Source organism: Coenobita brevimanus, chromosome 15 (assembly GCF_032717465.1).
Source record: "Coenobita brevimanus isolate Jiangsu-jjx chromosome 15, ASM3271746v2, whole genome shotgun sequence".
Classification (NCBI taxonomy): Eukaryota; Metazoa; Arthropoda; class Malacostraca; order Decapoda; family Coenobitidae; genus Coenobita; species Coenobita brevimanus.
The window spans coordinates 19,439,225-19,459,742 of record NC_136968.1 but is presented as its reverse complement, the minus strand read 5'-3'; the positions used below and the strand labels follow the sequence as shown (position 1 = coordinate 19,459,742).

Sequence of the window (20,518 nt, the reverse complement as noted above, 5' to 3'; positions counted from 1 at the left end):
CTTTGCACATGGAATCGTGCCGCCTGCAGTTGCTGAGGGCGATGAGATGACGTTGCCATGGCAACTCACTCCGACCGCCGCGCTTCTCTTTCCAAGTGTGGACATTCAAACACTCCAGTCCGCCCCCGCTCTCGGCCGCATCTGCCTTCTCGCTCTCAGTGAGGACATACCCCTAGCAGGATTATCTAAAACTAAAACAGAGATTTCGACCAAATTTGGAGGGTAGATAGCCCATGCTTATGGAATAATCGCTTATCTTTTGAGACCAGTCTGGATCGTATTACAGATTCTGGATCCGGAATATACTTTTTGTGAAACCCTAATCAGTGATGAAAAAACATAACCCATTACGATGAGTGCTTTGGAAATTATGTTGCCCTCGTCAGAGAGATGCACTGTGCTGAGTGCTCCTTTATTTATTACTCTTTTTACTGATTACTATTATTATTATTATTATTATTATTATTATTATTATTATTATTATATTATTATTATTATTATACCACCTACCACATAGGTGGCAACTATTGTTTTCGCTCGTATTATTATTATTATTATTCCTGCCTCAGAATCTCGTTACGATTCCAGGAGAACCGGAGACTGGACAAGGAATCCGAAGAACCCAGGTTATGTGCCCTGGCATGGGTCATTGCTGATAGGAAAAAAATCCAAATCTCCCCAGTGGGGTTACGATCATTGCAAAATAATGTAAAATTTCGGATTCAGACTCTCGCAACGTTTCCAGGAGAATCGGAGACGGAGCAAGAAATCTGAAGGTCCCAGGTTATGTTTCCTGGGATGGGCCATTGCAGACAGAAAAAATTCCAGATCTGCAGGATGGGGGCAAGGTTATTGCAAGAAATGTTAAATTTGACTTTTCAGATAGAATTGAGTACCGGTACTTCCATCCAGAACAGTAGCTGAAGACTAATGACTTCGCAGGACAGTTACAGCATTACAGTTTTATTATTCTATCTATCTATTGCCAGACGCCTCAATCCCGTTCGGGGTGGCCACAAACAAATCGCCTCCACGTCGCCCTGTCCCCCGCCATTTCACTGCCCTGCTCCCAACTCACACCCACCTCTCTCACATACCTCTCCACCCCATCCCTCCATCTCATCCTTGGCCTCCCCCTCCCTCTTCCCCCCTCCACCTCACTCACATAAACTCTCTTCGTCAGTCTTTCATCTTCCATCCTCTCCACATGGCCAAACCACCTCAGTGTATTCCTCCTATCACGTCCACATCCACACCACAACGCTCCTTTATATCCTCATTTGTCAGCCTGTCTCTCCATGTGACTCCACAGGCTCCTCTTAAATAACTCATTTCCACTGCTCTCACTCTTGACTTGTGTCCTTCCAGCAATGTCCAAGCTTCACTTCCACACGTTAGAGTTGGTATCACATTACTGTCATGTAGCAACTTTATCACTTCCATGCTCGCTTCCCTGCTTCTTATCACTGCTTTCAAGGAACAAGCAACCTTTCTTCCCTGCTGTACCCTTTCAAGCACGTCACCCTCCAAACCTCCATCCTTACTCATCACACTACCCAAGTACTTAAACGTACTCACATTTTCCAATTCCTCACCATCCAACCTCGCTGTACATTCAATGACTTCACTTCTCTCAAAGACCATCTCTTTACTATTCCCTACATTCACCTTTAGATTCCGTTTCTTACACACTCTCCCAAACTCATCCACCAAGTCTTCCAGCTCTTCTTCGTCTTCATTCAACAACACAGTATCATCTGCAAACAACAGCACAGGGAGTTTCCAAAGACTACCCTCTCTCACCAGCGCCACTCCAGCATCCACTACCCTACTTTGTACCTCTTTTACTACCACATCCATGTACAGATTGAACAACCATGGAGACATGGCACATCCCTGTTTCAACCCAACCTTCAAAGAGAAAAATTCACTCAGTTCACCATCCACACACACTGCAGCCTTAGCACCATCATACATACTCTTCACAACATTCAACAACTTCCCATCTACTCCATATATTCTTAATACTTTCCACAATCCTTGTCTATCCACCCTGTCATATGCATTCTCCAAATCCATGAAAGCTGCATACAACTTCTTTCCCTTCTCTAGAAACTTTTCCACTAAAGATCTAAGAATGAATATCTGATCTACACAACCTCTTCCCTTTCTTAAGCCTCCCTGTTCTTCTCCAACTAATTCCTCTGTTGTCTCTCTAACTCTGTCAATAAGTATCCTCCCATACATTTTTCCTATTATACTAAGAAGACAAATGTCCCAATGATTACCACACACTTCTTTTTCCCCTTTTACTTTGTACAAGGGAATAATTATACCTGACTTCCAATCCTCCGGGACTCTACCTTCCTCCCAGGCCAATCTGCACATCTTCCACATCCATTCTACTACTATCTCTCCCCCATGCTTCAGCATTTCACCACACACTCCACCAACTCCTGGGACTTTCCCCAAGTTAACTTTCTTCATTGCTTCCACAACTTCTATGCTACTGATTTCTTCCTGTCTTCTCACCTCCCTCCTTCTCCCATCCATTCCCCAGCCACTTATACTCGCATTACTTCCATCCTCTATGTTGAACAATTCCTTAAAGTGTTCTCTCCATCTGCTCACTTTTTCTGCCTTCTCCACTAGTAATCTACCATTTTTATCTTTCACTCCCCTGCTAACTCCACTTCCACCCTGTCTTACTCTTTTCACTTCTCTCCGGAACATTTTCTTACAGTCCCTCCACTTTACACTCAAGTTCCTTCCATATTCGTCATCCACTCTCTTTTTACTCTCTTTTACTAATCTTTTCACCTCTCTCTTTCTTTCTACATATAACTCTCTCTTCGCCTTTCAACTTCTTCCACGCCCCTATTTCTCATCCATGCATAGTATGCTTTCTTCTTTTGTGCCACAGCCTGTCTCATCACTTCATTCCACCATGCTATTCCTTGCACACCCCTCCGTCTTCTCTTCATCCCACACACCACATCACATGCTGCACATATTTCTTCCGTGAATACCCTGCACACACCTTTCACGTCCCTCATCTGCTCCAATTGATATTTGCCCAATCGTTCCTCCACTTCTCTCTTATGCTCTGCCTTTTTCTCATCCTCTTGTAACCTTTCCACTCTCCTTACAAATACTCCTTCTTCCCGTCCTTCCCTTTTTCTATTTCTCCATCTTAAATGGATCTTGATTCTGGCCACCACCAAGCAGTGGTCAGGAAGTCCACTCCCCCAACCTCTATAAGCTCTTGCATCCATTTAAGTTTGGAAACGAGTGGCCCGGCCTGATCATGCCCTTACTCCCAACAGCTTTATGCTAAGCAGAAGCTAATAAATTTATTTCTATGTGAAGCAGAGTTGAAATATTTTTTCATGTGATACATTCAGTAAATTTTGTTATAAACTGAAAAATCACCCGTTAGGGCATAGGAACCGCTTGGAATCTCGAGTTATGCAAGGGAGTGTTTGGCTCTGATCAGTGAACACCTCATTTACGAAATCAAATTTAATAAGACTATCCATCATAACATTGTGTCTTTTGTCATCAGCTTTTGCAATTAAATATCGGAGATTCCGCTTCTAATTTTATATCAGACAGAAATTGAGATAACACTTGCTCGCTAGTCATGTGCTCACAAAGCGCATTTTAATGGTCATTATATTATTATCATTATTATTATTATTATTATTATTATTATTATTTGTTCCTGTTAGGTACTAGAGTAAAACAGCCAAGAGCCCAAACAGAAAAAAAAAAATCGCACTACAGACAGACAAACACGAACTTGGGATTATGAGGTAAGCTATATGAATCAATGTATTATAATGTAATGTTTCACCCCGTCCCTCTGTCATATCTACTGGCGTTCTTGCACGACGCATTGGCCTATTATGCTAAGAAACAATTGGTCGAACTCTTGAGTGATTCTCAAATCGACTGCCAGGTTTGATCCAAATATATACCAAACTAAACATACATTCTGGAGAGAGAGAGAGAGAGAGAGAGAGACATTCATACATACATCATCTAATCCTGTGTCCATGAGGACCGTAGGAGTCCGGGGCTAAGCAAGATGGTCCTGACATTTAAGATGAGAGTGACCAGCCTCACTCATCCCTCAGTTGCATTATTTGAGCAATCAACCCCAACCACCCCTTGGATATAATACTGCACCGGCTCAATCATACCGGAGCGCCTCAATTACCCACAAAAGCACCAGGCGCCATAATTTGGTTATATCGTTAGCAACCAGCATAGCAAATAGTTTCCTGGTACACAAGAAACCATTTGGCTTGTCATTCAGTGTAGAGTCACCCACAGGCAGAAGGAAGAGGAGAAAATGGACGAAGAAGAGAAAGAGAGAAGGAAAGAAGGTCATAAGAGGAAGGAAGAAAGAGAGGAAATGGCAGCCACCCGCGAGCAGCACTACATCGAGTGAGTGGATGGTGAGCGCCCCCACCTACCATATCCACTACAATTGATATCATAGGTGTTACTCTAAACCCCAACCTAAGCTAGACAGTTTATGTTAACCTGTCACGTCCCGAGGTTTTCCGCACCTATGACATCCCCCAGTCCCGAGCCTTTTTGGAAAAATTTTTTTTGGCTAAAACTTTCGCTTAGGTCGAGAAACGAAGGAAAATCACAAAGAAAGTGGTTCCCGCGGTCTAGAAGTGGTCCGTACAGGTGCGGTTCCCCCCGGCAGGTATGGTGTTCTGTGATGGGCTGGATAAGCGTTTACGTTTTGTATGGTAAGGAATAACGGGAGAAACAACACACAACCCCTCTATATTTATTGAATTTGAACTAATAAACAATAACAGTAACAATATAATGAATTTCAGACACATATATATGAAAAATAAGCATTGTACCATCGTGCGAAGATAGCAAGTTTGGTCCGAGTCGTAACATGCTATATGCTAAGTGTCTGGTATGAGTCAACCTATCATTTTTTCTACTTGTATACTTCTGTTTCTATGACATTTTACCAATTACAACTGTTTGTAAGTGTTTTCAGATGTTTTCATTCATTATGATGACATGCAGCATAAGTATAGCGCACATCAGCTTAGTAAGCGCACTCGCTATGACTCGTATTTCAACATACCAAATTGTTTTATCACTTTCCAATTATTTTCCTCTTTACATAGAACCTTTCCTCCACCACTGTAAAGGTTTTCAATTATTTTCATTCATTACGAGGGCATTTAGCGATATGCTAGCGCATATTCACGTAGCAACCACGATCTCAAACACTCGTGTTTCATCATCTACTTTATTTATTCATTCCACTTATAATTTCCCACTTACATTACACACGTTTACACCCCTATACTGCACTGTACATACTTACTGCCATTATTTATTCAAGGGAGCGTGAGAATATCGCCTGAAAATACCCTCGCAAGGAATGTTTCGACAAACATAATACTCACACACTTATATACTAATTCACTCACACACTTATATACTAATTATTCACTTTATCACTTGCTGACTTTTATTTTGACTAATACGTGCCTTATTCATTCAACTGAGCGTCAGGAAATCTTATCTTTATACACACGCTATGAATATTTGACTTAGAATATATATCATCACTTACAATAATTTGAACTTATATTATACCCGTAAGAATTTCCAATAATAATAATTATATAATTACGGGCCGTATTTATTGCACTGAGCGACAGAATATCGCATCATAAAACCCTCGCTATGTAAGTTTCAACTTAGGGCAGATTTATATACTTACATACAATGTTATCACTTATGTTCTACCCGTATGCACTTTATACTAATATTTTGAGATCAACATGACTGATAATTTCACTGAGCGTCTGTCTGTCGCATTTACCTCATAATTTCAGCGTCTTTTCGCATTCACACCGTACTAAAATTGCATCAACGTGTGATATTCACTAAAACATGGGTGAATACAGAGACCCACGTCACACTGCACGCACTCATAGCGGGTGTCCTTCCTCTGTGTCGTGAGTCTCACCTGGGAATTACTGCACACGTGACACCTGCGTTGGGGCCTAGGTCTGTTTGGCTGGGGAGGGATAGGAGTGGGGAAATGGCGGCCGGATATTCTCAGGGGAGTTTGGGCAATATGGGCAGTGTGGGTGCGATGTTGGGGCCTTTCAACAGCATACCGTGCGAACATCTCTCTTGTGAGCTCCCTCACAAACCCTTCAAATGTTTCCTGAACTCCTGTTGTCATGGCGTGAAGGTGGTGGCAATTCAGAGCAGTGATATCTAGCAAGTGAAAGAACAGTTTTTATATACCACTTCATCGTGGTCCTGGCACACTCTACCGTCGATATCATGGAGTCTGACTGGTCCACCAGGTGCATGTTTATATTGTAATCCATAACACATTCAGGTTTCCAAACACGACGCCTGCTCTCGCTACGGTAATCTACTGAATCAGTATGGTGCATCAAGGGGCGGTGAACCGTGGACAAGAGGCTTACTTCTCTGTTGTGGTTCCACATTGTTGCAAGGATGTTGTTGGCTTTGAAGAAGACAACCTCATTCCTTGCAAGTTTCCGCCCTACCTTGGCCATGTGACGCCGGTTCACCTTTACGGTTCCACAGACTCCCGTTTCATGCGTGTGAAGATAACGAGCGAGAAGAGGGCTAGTGTACCAATTGTCCAGGTAGAGAACGTGACCACGATGAAGGTAGTCTTCTATCATCGTCTTTACCACTGCTCCCGACAGTCCAATACTTCGATCTTCTATTATGTCTGTCTGTGCACCGGTGTACAAGACTATGTCTTGCACGTATCCAGTCCTACAGTCACACATAACAAAGATCTTGAACCCAAAACGGTGCCTTTTGCTGGGTATATACTGTCTGAATGAAATATTGCCTCTCCACAACACGAGACTCTCGTCTATGACGAGGTCTGTATAGGGATAGAATGAGGAACGAAAGGTTTGCCTGAGGTGATCAAAGACCAACCTAATTCGCCTCATTTTATCAGTGTTGTTTGCATTTGCAGGGTCATGAGCATCATAGAAATGGAGGCGACTTAGAATTTGTTGAAACCGATTACGGCTCATCACTTGACCAAATATTGGGGTAAACATAACAGGGTCCCTAGTACAGTAAGCAGGAATTCTATTCTTTCTTATAATACCCATCAAAAGGACCAGGGCAAAAAATAAGAACATTTCTGGAAGGGAGACAGGGTAATCATAGATGATAGAATGCCTACTCTTTGTTCCCAATCTTTCACTCTCTAGGCGCTGGGCACGTGCAAACAGGTTGGTTTGGTATACATTCTGATCAACAAATGCCTCACTGAAAAACAGGTGGAAAAAATCCAACCTGGTGGAATTACGGTGAATTCCTGGAGCAATGCAGCCAGATCGCCCCTGCTCAGTGAAGGGGTGAATGAGGGGAGAAAAATCACTCCCATCCTCCCAATCCCACGACACAAATCCCTCGTCCCCATCATCCCCATCACCGCCTTCGTGTGGGTGGGGAGGAGATCCTGGTTGGGGAGGTGGGGGAGAAGGAGTGTGGAGGGCTTTCCCACTGTCACTCCTCTTCCCTCTGCCTTTACCTTTTCCCTTTCCCTTACCCTTACGGCCTTGAGGAACATTAGGGGGCTGTGGGGATGAAATAGGGGAATATTGGGGAGCAGAAGACGTGCTGGGGAGTGGTTCCTCCCCACCTTCCCCCTCCATGACAACACCACGTGCTTTCTCACGCACCCTAGCTCGACCACGTGTTAGGGGATATTGGGGAGCATAAGACGTGCTGGGGAGTGGTTCCTCCCCACCTTCCCCCTCCATTACACCACGTGCTCTCTCACGCACCCTAACTTGACCACGTGTTAGGGGATATTGGGGAGCATAAGACGTGCTTTGGAGTGGTTCCTTCCCACCTTCCCCCTCCCTCACAACCCCACGTGATAAGGAACGCACCCGCACTGGCCCACGTGATCCACTACGCCGCCTCACACTACGTAGGGAGAGCAATGACTCACGTCACTCTCACTTTCCCTAATCCTCCCTGGACTTTCCCTTTCACTCCCCACTCCCTCCACTTGACTTCCTAGCTCCCAAAACAAAATGCTAGGCCCATACCTGCTCATACGACGTGGTGTGCGCTCTGGGCCATGATGAGTTATCACCTCACGTCCATACCATGTGGCAGCACGTCCCACGGCTCCGTCATCGTCCTCATCCTCGTCCTCGTCCTCGAATTCTGGTTCCAAATCACGCTGGGGATAGGGATAGGATATTGCATGTGCCTTCTTTGCCTCCTGCCCCTCTCTAGCAGCACGGTAAGTCACGTACTGCCGCTTCCTGGGAGACGGAACTTCCTCGTCACTGCTGGTGGTTTCTTCCTCCTCTGGCTGCACATAATCCTTGTCCATATCCTCGTCGTCCAGTGGGGAATCACTGTCGTCGGTAAAGGTGCCCAGGGCGACTTGAATTTCGCTGTCTGAGAGACCTCTCTTAGCCTTGTCTGAGCGGGACCGTGGCTACCAGGTAAGTGGACGAGTGGCGGGCTAGCGCAGGTCGCGCGGGGTCGCTGAGTGTCCCCGCCTGGTGGCAGGTAGGGGAAGGTCATGCGAGGGTACGTACTGCAAATCAAGCGCGAATTTTGAAAACTGTTGAAATTATGCACATTGTAATTGCCCGATGTACCGGTACGTCGCCGGGACTGGCAAATGCAAATCGTTGCAACGTACCCACACGTCGACGGGACGGGGCGGGTTAAATCCCTTGCTAAAAATGCTTCTAAAAAATTGGGACTTATGTACAGCTTTCCTGAGTTCTTCACTGACGAGCAGATGGCCATAATATACAAGTCATGTTCGTTCTCAGATCGAATACTGTTCACCACCGTGGAGTGGATGCAGAGCGGTTCCACTGAGGCAGGCGGACAAAATTCAAAATAAAGCCATTTAGATAAATCAATAATATTGCCATTAAGCAGGACCTTCCTCCACTATCAGTAAGTAGAAATGTTGCTTTTTAAGCATTATTTTATCGATATTTTTGCCGTAAGTGCTCTGACGAACTGGTTTCAATTGTGCCTCCCCTTCACATTTTCTCCCGAAATACTCGGGCAGCTGGGAGCGCCCATGAACTCACACTCTCTCCCTCGCAATGCAGAACCTCTGCTTATCAAAATTCATTTATCCCCAGAACTACTACTCTCTGGAATTCACTTCCGGGGAGTTGCTTCCCACAAACATTTAATCTGCGTCAACTTAAATCCAGTTGTTATAAATTTTCTATGAATGGAGGATGCCTTTAGGCACATGGACTTATTTTTTTCCTTTGTTTTTCCTTCTTCCATTCAATATATATATATATATATATATATATATATATATATATATATATATATATATATATATATATATATATATATATATATATATATATATATTTCACAGAGACTCAGGGACCTATTTGTGAGCATCCACTGTTACCTTAATATTTGAGTGATTGTTCATAGGATCCTTAACCCTTACACCTTGTTTGTTTCAAATAAGATCAACGATATATGAGTTGACTTTGCTCTGTAAGCTTCGCCATTGACCTTTCCCTGTAGTCTTGGCCTTGAACTGGCTGTTCATAAAATGAAATCCTTCTGTTATTGAATTATTTTTAATTAGAATCTAAATAGGATGACGAATATTTAACTGACCTTGCCTTGTGACTCTACGAGTACCTTTGACCAAACATTTACAAAAGAAATATTAGTTTGGCTGCACCTCGACATTTCCATCAAGATTAGGTAAAATCGAATCAAGAATGTTTGTTTTCTTAACAAGCACTCACACGAGTTTGGCTTTTCCTTTGCCCTTTGACCTCCATCCTTGACTTACTGTTCAAAAAAAAAAAAAAAACATTCTTGCCTTACCCTGAACCTTTCCCCCAAGCTTGTTCCAAAATGAATAAAAACTGCTTAATTTGATTTTGCTACGTCAGTGTTTGATCTGTTCCTGAGACTAACTGTTTACAAACAGAATAGGCTTCGTTATAGATTCATCCCTCCACCCTTCCAGAAAGTTTGGTTAAAATCGAATAAATTCTCTCTCTCTCTCTCTCTCTCTCTCTCTCTCTCTCTCTCTCAAACACACACACACACACACACACACACACACACACACACACACACACACACACACACCAGTCAAAACATAAGAGCCCGTCTCACTCCACGAGCATGAGTGAACAACAAAAAAATGCATATATTTACTCTTAAATGTTATTTTGTATATTTTTTACCATTAAATAATTAAGAGGCTATAACAGGACGAGTAATAATTTACAATACTGTACTGCATTACTTAGCCTGTTGTGTACATATTACATCTGGAGTTTGGAGTGACAGTCCTGAAGAGAAAGTTCAACATGCTGTAGTATTAATGATGACATATATATTAATAGATAAACTCAGTAATAACTAATATTAAAGTTCCAGGAGTTCTCTTTCTTGCGTACTCGAAATATATTACGTGTTTCAGTTATTGTATCTTGTTTGTTAGTTTTCTGTACCATTCTTCATTCATTTTTTTGCGTATTCCTGGTCAAAGCCCCAATTTTTGTTTAACCTCCTCTCATTCGACAAGAGGAAAATGTTTTCCTTGGCTAAACCAGCTCCAGACGCGAATAGTGATGAGCATCAAAATCTTTGCAATTGACTGGAAGCAGTGTATATATATCTAAATGTGCGTCCGTCAGAGAAATTACCAAGTGGAAGGGAGGAGGCAGAGCCTTGGGAAAGTGGAAGTGGCCAGCTGGAAGAGAGAGAGAGAGAGAGAGAGAGAGAGAGAGAGAGAGAGTATGTGCAAATGAGAGGGAGGGAATGGGGAGAGGTTTGACATGTGCATTGGCAAATTAATTTGCATGGGTCTCAGAGAACTAAAATAAAGCGTTTACATCTACATCTGAGAAATTACTGTGTAATACTGAATGACGTCGATTTACGTATCAACCACTGAGGAATGGATCAGAGGGAATGTGCAACTTACAGTATGTCTTGATCAGTAATGGGTTAAGGACTGTAAGGTAAAACACTATTCAGCACTGGTCATCCCTGCCTGGTGTGAGTTGTGTCAATCAGGGAAGCCCAGTGACCTTATGTAGATGACCAGACAGCACCCCTGCCTCCTCAGCAGAGAAAGTGGTGACTGAATCAGCCATAATAGCACCACCAACAAAGTGTACCAGCAGCAGCAGCAGCAGCAGCAGCTAAATCTATACTGGTAGAAGGAAGATAAGGATCAGGAATGGAGGTAGGGAGAGACCATGGAGCCAATACCATGGTCCCATTAGATCACTGTCCCTGTTCTCATTACTGCCATGTAGCTGGGAATGATGTGGACCCAGTCAGTCTAGTTATTAATTTATCTAGACCACGTTGCTGACACGTGCTTAAGGAAGGCTGCATATGCAGAGGTGAGAAACCCTACCTTTCACTACCTACCCCCCCACCAAGACTGTCCCAGCCTTCCAACTGGGGACAGACATTTGGTTGCCAGTGAACACCCAGTGCTCGTGCCCCTGCCTCAGGTAAACCAACATGGTGGAGATGATGCCCAGTAGGATGCACTGCTAGGTGCCAGTCCTATCTGTCAACATATGAGGACCCTACACAAGTAGCGAGAGTCCGCAACTTTGTTCTGAGGCAAAACGTGGACACTATCGTGGTGACGTAAACCTGGCCAGACATAACTACACCTACTGGATCAGGAAAGACTTCACCTATGCCAGAGGCACTTTTATTCCATGTAGATCTCTTATAGGAAACTTGGGGTGAAAGTAGGGGAATATGAATGGATACCCTTAGAGGGAAAGTTGGAAATTTAAGATGCTGGCCAAAATCCTATGGCCTTGCTAGACATATGACAAAGGATTCAGCACAATATCTTTTTAAAATGCCAGAAATCTCATACTTGCAGGCATGAAGAAGGCTGTGAAAGCAATGGTGTTTCTGCATTGTCCCTTGCAGAAAGACTCAAAGAATTTAGACAGTAAGACATTACATCACTTAGACAATGTTTAGGCCTGGAAGCATTCATTCTTCTTTGGAACAGGCTGAATGAAAGCAGATTTCTAACAACAGAAAAAAAGTTTGCCAATGAAGGATATCACCACAGTAGATCAGTGCTTGGGAAGAGCATGAGGATCCTCATCAGGACAGCATGGCATACAAGAATTGAGGGCAGAATAATGTCTTTTGAAGAAGTTTTATTAGGAGGCAGTAGAAGGTCAGACGGGCGAGGAGATGGAGGAACAGCACCAGAGTTATCCAAAGTACAAGTAGAGGAGAAAACCTGAAGAAGGAGTTCAGCTTTCTCAGAAGGGTAAATAGCTACAGACTCGATTGGGTAAAAAGGAAAGGGGAGGAAAGGAAGATGTCCAGAGCTGCAGATGTTATTCGTAAAACATAGAAGAAGCAGATGGCAGAATCGGTAGAGAGGCGGCCTGCAGTCCTAGTGGACCCAGGATCGAATCCCGGTAGGGGCAGAGGACAATTTATGGATTTGAATTTCTTAAAAAGCAGATTTTTCTGATCAAACAGATGACCCGCCGACATGTCATAGAAGTACCCCCGCTAATACCAGTACACCAGTCCTGTATGAGACAGCCCTAGCATGTACTCAATATGAACGGTGGTCACATGTGGAAATGTAGGAGGACTACTGGACCCCAAGGATGACTACTAGGACTTGGGAAAACGCCCTGATGCCGTTGCCCAGAGTCAGACACTTAAAAAAAAAAAAAAAAAAAAAAAAAAGGAAAACGCTAATACTGACAAGCGAAACAACTGGTATTTTTATTGTTTGTACCAGAAATAAATTTGTAGTTCACTCCAGGTGCTTCCCAGTGGGACTTGGCTTAAAACAGTAGTGGAATGTTGTACACAAATAAACGACAACAGAAACCCTCTGTTCGATTAGTACTCATAATTGAAACAGCTGTTGTTTTTTCGTTACAACCATTGAATAACACCTAAATAAAACTTTCCATGGCCGGCTCAATTATAAGAGAAATACATGGTTATTATGAATCTGTACAGGACAAAATGTTTCCATAAGCGAATGGAAGTAAACAAAACACTTTCATGGTGGTCAGACAGCGACGTGGCACGCGGTATCCGGAGTCACTGATGATGAATGATGCTTAAAGTTACATTAATACATTCCTGTTTAAATTAGCAATGAATTTTGAAACAACAATGGTCTCAAAGTTTATGTGAAGGCCATCAGTGTTGTAATTATCATATTTGACGGCAGATCATCAGGGTCCTTTGCCTCCAGTCCAGTGTTAGTCTTGGTATCGAATATCATGGAATAATTTTGACATTTCTGAGTAATAGGTGCCCATTTTAATTTTGTCGCCGACATTTCAAGTGTGTACAGTATATAGGTGATTCATGCTGCAGTGGCTGCTAACATACGTATTTGAAAGGCAGCCAGTACATTGTTAGGTACAGTACAACTTCCTCTCCCCTCTTCCCCCATATTAAAGCTAATTAGACAATAGTTCTGGTTTATCTCTACTGGTTGTTATCAGGAGGTGAGCCGAAGTAGGGGGTATTGATTTTCCACCATCAAGGGACACGGAAGAAATTTTACGCAAACCGCCATGCTAAATAAATCATTGTGGAGAAGGTAGACTACTGAGCAATATGCAGTTAGAGTCGTGAAGACAACTACAGAAAAGTGCTATGAGATTATTGTACACTAATTTACTCTCCGTATAACGAAACACTTAAAAAAGATACAAAAAGGAGATGGGAAGGAACTAAGCCCAAAGACCTAGTGTAACAGCAGCTCCAACTCTCCCTATCGGTTTGGCAGGTACAATATACTCCCCGAATGCTGTAGTCTACTTAAGAATATTACACCCATGGTGTAGGATGCTTGATCGGTCCCTGTCCACAAGAACAACTCCAGGTCTGATGTCAAGAATAATAGACTCATATCCTTTCCCACTGTGGTGGACAAGTTTTTGAATAAATAGTTTCATAAGTTGTCTACAGCCACCTGTGCGACAAGCATTCTATCTCAGATCGTTGCTATGGCTTCAGGTCTAGACGATCGTCGTCAGACCTCCTATTAATTATTTATCTTTAGATTGTGGTAGGATGACCTTGGGTCTAAACAACGGCCTGGAAGTCATCGCTGTTTCCCTGGGCATTGCAGTTATTCAACTGGATGTGCCATGTGAGACTGCTGGCCTCAGGAAACTCCATGCCAGATGCATGCAGAGAGACCTCTTCCTGCTGCTTGGTTAACACCTTTAGGGAAGCACCTTCCAGGTTATAATATATTGAGAACTGAAAATTTTTAGTATATGTTGTACTAGCAAATAACTTAAAATAAGTATTATCTGTTTGTGGTAGGTGGGGACGCCCATCATCCACTCATTCAATGTAGAGTGATGCCATATGAGCTCTACACTGAACGACAAGCCAAATGGTTTCCTGTACCAGGAAACCATTTACTACGCTGGGTGGTAACCATATAACCGGGGTTTCTGGCGGGGTTAAGTGTCCCCCAGATGCCCCTATCCAAAATCACCAAATCATGGCAGTCGTTTCAGAGAGCCTTGGGGGGCCCAGTGCCTGCCCAAATGGGGAGACTCGCGTGGCCATGTGGAATGTGAGAGGTGTGAATGAGGAGAGCAAGAGGGTGGAAGTGGTGAATGTGTTCAAGTGTGCGAGATATGCTGTGATGGCATTGTGTGAAACGAAGATGAAAGGGCGCGAAGTTGAGGAGTGGGAGGGTGTGAAATGTGTAAGATCGGGAATGAATGGGAGAGGAAGATGTAAGGAAGGAGTTTCTTTGTTGATGAATGAGGTGTGGCAGAGTGGAATGAGAGACTACAAATGTCTCAGCTCGAGGTGTATATATGTCAAGTTGAAGTTTGAGAAGGTCAAAGTGTCAGTGATTGTAGCGTATGCACCGTTTAAGGACAGGAGTGAAAGAGAGAAAGGTTTTGGGATGAGCTGGGTGAAGTAGTGGGAAAGATGCCCAGGAACTATAAAGTGATCGTGATGGGGGATATGAACGGAAGAGTAGGCACTGGTCCTGAGGATGACATAATGAGTTGTTATGGAGTACCAGGAAAAAATGATAATGGGAATCGACCGAAGGATCTGTGTCAGGAGAAGAGGTTGTGCATTTGTAATTCGTATTTCAAGCACAAAGATGCACAAAAATGTACATGGTATAGAGGAAACGGGGATCGTGTTGAAAGAAGCCTGATTGATTACGTGCTCGTAGAGAGGTCGATGATGGGAATGGTTGCTGATACGAGGGATGTGAGAGGACGATGTGAAGGCCTGTCAGATCATATGATCGTGGTATGCAAGATCAAGCAGAGAGGAGTGAGGTGGATCAAGAGAGAGAGGAACAGTCAGGGAGAAAGGCTGAAAGTTGAGAAGATGAGGATCAAAGAAATGGCAGATGATTACAGGACCAAAGCAGAGGACGAGTTAGAATCAGTGAACTGGAATTAATTGGATCTGGACAGCCTGTGGAATGCATATAGGGATTGCTTAGTTAGGAATGCTAAAGCAGTGTGTGGAGTGGCAAGAGTAACAACAAAAAAGAAGGGTACGGCATGGTGGGATGAGGAAGTTAAGAGAGCGGTGGAGGAAATGAGGAAGAAATAACTATAGTGGTTACAGGATAGGGGTTCAGTTGAAATAAGAACTGAGTATATCGAGAGCAAGAAGCACGTAAAGGGACTAGTGAAGAGGAAAAAGAAGATGGTAAATGATGGTCTGGGAAGAATAATGAACGCGAACTACTCTGAAAATAGAAAGTCATTCTGGAAAGAGGTGCGGAAATGTAGAAGTGAAAGCAGAAAGAAATGTGATGGTGTGAAGGATGCAGGTGGTAGGTTACTAACCCATGGAGATGAAGTAAGGACCAGATGGAAAGAATATTTTGAAACCCTGATGAATGGGAATAGAGAGAGCAGAGCGGCTGTAAATATGAATGGTTTTAGGGGTGTGCAGAGAAGGAATGCAGTACCAGGAGACGTGACACTAGCACAGGTGACGAGCAGTGTGAAACGGCTGAAAAATGGGAAAGCAGCTGGGGTTTATGAGGTGCATGCAGAGATGCATAAGTATACTGGGGAGAGTGAAATGAAGTGCTTGTTGGAGATATGTAAGAAGGCATGGATGAGGGAAACCGTGCCTGCAGCGTGGAAAAAGGCTGTGATTGTACTCCTGTACAAAAGTAAAGGTGAACGAAGTGAGTGCAAAAATTATCGTGGCATAAGTTTATTGAGTGTAGTAGGGAAGGTATATGGAAGAATTATTATAGAGAAAGTAAGAGAGATATCAGAAGTCCTAGTGAGTGATTAACACGGTGGTTTTAGGAGTGGCAGAGGATGTGTGAATCAAGTATTTGCAGTGAGACAGATAGCAGGGAAGGCTTGTGAGAAGGACCATAAGGTGTTTATGGCATTCATGGATCTGGGAAAAGCATACGACAAAGTAGACAAAGAGGAAGTGTGGAAAGTTCTGCACATGTATGGTGTAGATGGTAAACTGCTAGGTGCTGTCAAGAGATTTTATGATGGTAGCGAAGCATTTGTAAGGGTTAATGGGCATCTAAGTGAATGGTTCACGATCGTTGTGGACATACGACAAGGTTGTGTGATGTTCCCATGGTTGTTCAATATATATATGGCTGAGGTGATGAGAGAAGTAAAAACACGAGTAATGGAGGGAGGGATGGCGTTGGTTATGAATGGTGATGGATTGAATATCTCAAATTTGTTGTATGCTGATGATGCAGTACTGTATGCAAGTACCGGACAAGAACTTTGTAGACTAGTGCAGAGTTTTGCTGGTGTTTGTGAGCATCGCGCCTTGAAAGTAATATAGAGAAGAGTAAGGTGATGGTTACTGAGAGAGAAGGTGACTCCCAGTGTACTGTAACAGTGAGTGGAGAGAGACTAGAATTGGTGAGAGAGTTCAAATACTTGGGTACAGTGATAGAAAAGAAAGGAAAATGTGCAAAAGAAGTTGAAAGTAGAGTGACACAAGGAAGAAAAGTAGCTGGTGCAATGAAGGCTTTGATATGAAACAGAGGCTTGAGTGTTGCAGCTGCACGGGCTTACTTGAGGGAGTGTTGGTGCCAACTTTAACATATGGGTTTGAGACTATGGTGTGGCATGAAAATGAAGTCAAGAGTAAGAGCAGTGGAGATGGGACTGCTGAGGAGTGTACGTGGAGTACAGTGGGTGGATAGGATACGAAATAATTTGATTCGTGAAAGGTGTGGAGTGAGGAAGTCGGTGGACACCAAAATCGAAAAGAGTGTCCTGAGATGGTATGGTCATGTGGAAAAAATGGATAACAATAGAGTGGTGAAAAAAGGTATACCTGAGCGAAGTTGAAGGAGGGAGGAGGCGAGGTAGGCCAAGGAGAAGGTGGAGAGATATGGTGTATGAGTGTTTGAGGAAGAGAGGTTTAGAAGTTGGTGATGTTACGGAACTGACAAGAGATCGAGCTGCCTGGATGAATGTTGTGAGGAGAAGTGCATGATCAGGGATTTGGGCACCCCTTGTGAGCATGGCAGCGTCCGGATTGACTCAACTGGATACGTTTGTGTGAAGCTGCAGAATTTGGTGAATGTTTTTGGTATATCCGGTAGAGCCAGGATTCCGGGGGCTTGAATGATGAGTGAATGGAAGTGTGGCCTATTTGATTTGGGCAAGTTTGTGCTGTCTGGACGTTGCTGCTACTCACCCTGCTCTTGGGTGGGAAAGGAGGTCCGGATGATGATGACGATGAAAAAGAACATTTTTGTAGACTTTAGTACTGCACCAGCCTTTCTTTCACCTCTACACATAAACGAAGAATTTGTAAGATCTGTTACGAAACGCAGATCGCTTGATATTGTTACTAAAATTGTTGATTTCTTCTTTTGGCAGTAACACATTCAGTCATTTTTTTCTCTCACATGTTGATATACAAATATATGTAGACTTGAAAAACTGACCAAAGCAGTTTTTTCTATTTTTCATATTTAGGAGCAGACCGCCAGAAAATTCTGATATGTTTTTGTCCTTATCCCTCTTTCAAAGAAACAGCTATAAATGATATGGGAAAGAACTAAACAGACAGTTACGTGCAAGTACTCTGTCTTGTGTGAATACAATATAGAGAAACATACCAGAAATCTTTCTGTCTATTGCAAGAGACCGCAATCTCGTAAGGGATGGCCACAGACAAATCGCCTCCATGTCCCCTTGTCCAATTCCACTTCACTGCCTTGCTCTCAACTCACACCTACACTCTCATATACCTCTCCACTCCATCCCTCCATCTCATCCTCGGCCTCCCTCTCCCTCCCCCTCCTCCATCTCACTCGCAAACTTTCTCCTCGTTAGTCTCTTGATCTTCATCCTCTTCACATAACCAAACCATCTCAATATATTTCTCTTAAAGTTTTCTATCACATCCATACCAAAGCGTTTCTTCACTTCCTCATTTGTCAGTCAGTCCAGCTCCACAGGGTCCTCTCAAATAACTCATTTCCACTGCTCTCATTCTTGACTTGTACCCTTCCAACAAGTTCCGAGCTTCACTTCCATACGTTAGAGTTTTGTATTACAATACTATCATGCAATGACTTTTTCTTCCATGCTCACTTCCTTGTTCTTTATCATTGCTTTCAAAGAACAGCAACCTTTCTTCCTTGTTCAAGTACTTCACCCTTTAAGCTTCCGTACTTATTCATCACACTACCTAAGTACTTAAACGCACTCACATTTTCCATTTCCCTCTCATCGAGCCTCACTGTACATTCAGTGACTTCATTTCTCACGAAGATCATAACTTTATTCTTCCCTACATTCATTTTTTATATTCCATGTCATCCATACACTCCCAAACTCATTCACCAAGCCTTCCAGTCCCCCTTCGTCTTCACTTAACAATACAGAATAATCTGCAAAAAACAATACAGGGAGTTTCCAAACACTGTCCTCTCTCATTAAGGCAACTCCACCATCCGCTGCCCTACCTTGTATATCATTTATAACCCTATCCACATAAAGACTGAACAACCATGGACACATGACACATCCTTGTTTCAATTGAACTTTCAGCTAGAAAAATTCACTCAGTTCACTGTCCACAAGCACTGTAGCCTTAGCACCCTCATACATACTCTTCACTGCATTCAGCAACTTCCCAGCTATTCCATATATTCTTAATACTTCCCTCATTCCTTGTCTATACACCCTGTCATATGCTTTCTCCAAATTCATGAAGGCCGCATACAACTTCTTTCCCTTCTCTAGAAACTTTTCCACTAACGACCTAGGAATTAAGACCTGATCTACACAACCTCTTCCCCTCCTGAAACCTCTCTCTTCTTCTGCAACTAATTCCTTTGTTATTTCCCAGACTCGATCAATAAATATCCTAGTATATACATTAACCATTACACTAAGATGATAAATGCCTTCATGATTACCACACACTTCTTTTTCCCCTTTATTTAGTACAGGGGAATAATTATAACTGACCTCCAATCCTCCGGGACTCGACCTTCTTCCCAGACCAATCTGCACATCTTTCACATCCACTCTGCTACTATCTCTCTCCCATGCTTCAGCATTTCACCACACACTCAATCAGTTCCTCAGGCTTTCCTCATTCTGACTTTTATTGTTTCCAGTGCCTCCAACCTACAGATTCCTTCTTCTCTTCTCATCTCCTTCCTCCTCCCAGCCATTCCCCAGCCAAATATACTTGCATTACTTTCATTCTCTAAGTTCAACAGTTCCTTAAAATGTTCTGTCTATCTGTTCACTTTTTCGCTCTTCTCCACTAGCAATGTACCATTTTTATCTTTCACTTCCCGACTTACTTCTTTTTCACCCTCTCTAACTCTCTTTATCTCGTTCCACAACATTTTCTTACATTCCCTCCACTTTACACTCAAATTCCTTCCAAATTCCTCATCCATTCTCTTCTGATTCTCTCTTACTAATCTTTTCACTTCCCTCTTCCTCTCTACATATAACTCTCTGTTCTGTCTCTCAGTTTCCTCCACACCTCTGTCTCATCCACTCACTATATGCTTTCTTCTTTTGTGCCACAGCTTGTCTCACCTCTTAATTCAACACTGCTGCTCCTTGCACCCTTTTTCGACTTCTTTTCACCCCACACATCACCTCACATGCTGCATGAATTTCTTTTGTGAATATCTTGCACACACATTCCACGTCCCTCATCTGCTCCAAATCATACTTACTCAATTCCTTCTCCATCTTTCTCTTATACTCTGCCTTTTCTCCATCCTCTTGCAACCTTTCTACCCTCCTTGTATGGACTACTTCCCTCTGTTTTTCCCTTCTCCTACTCCTCCATTTCTTTTGAACCTTGTCTTTCTCCACCACCAAGTGGTGGTCAGAAAATCCACACCCCCAACCTCTGTACGATCTTGCATCTATTACGCACTTTCTCATTC

General features: G+C 43.1%; 1 protein-coding gene across 1 annotated transcript in view; it reads right to left on the bottom strand.

Moving 5' to 3' along the window:
- Positions 1-14,169: 14,169 nt before the first annotated feature.
- LOC145390688 (sodium-dependent multivitamin transporter-like) overlaps positions 14,170-20,518 on the bottom strand; it is a 57,828-nt gene continuing 51,479 nt past the window's right edge. Inside the window, exon 5 of the mRNA XM_080265479.1 lies at positions 14,170-14,349. Within this exon, the coding sequence (XP_080121605.1) occupies positions 14,170-14,349 (180 nt within the window). The remainder of the gene's footprint in view (positions 14,350-20,518) is intronic.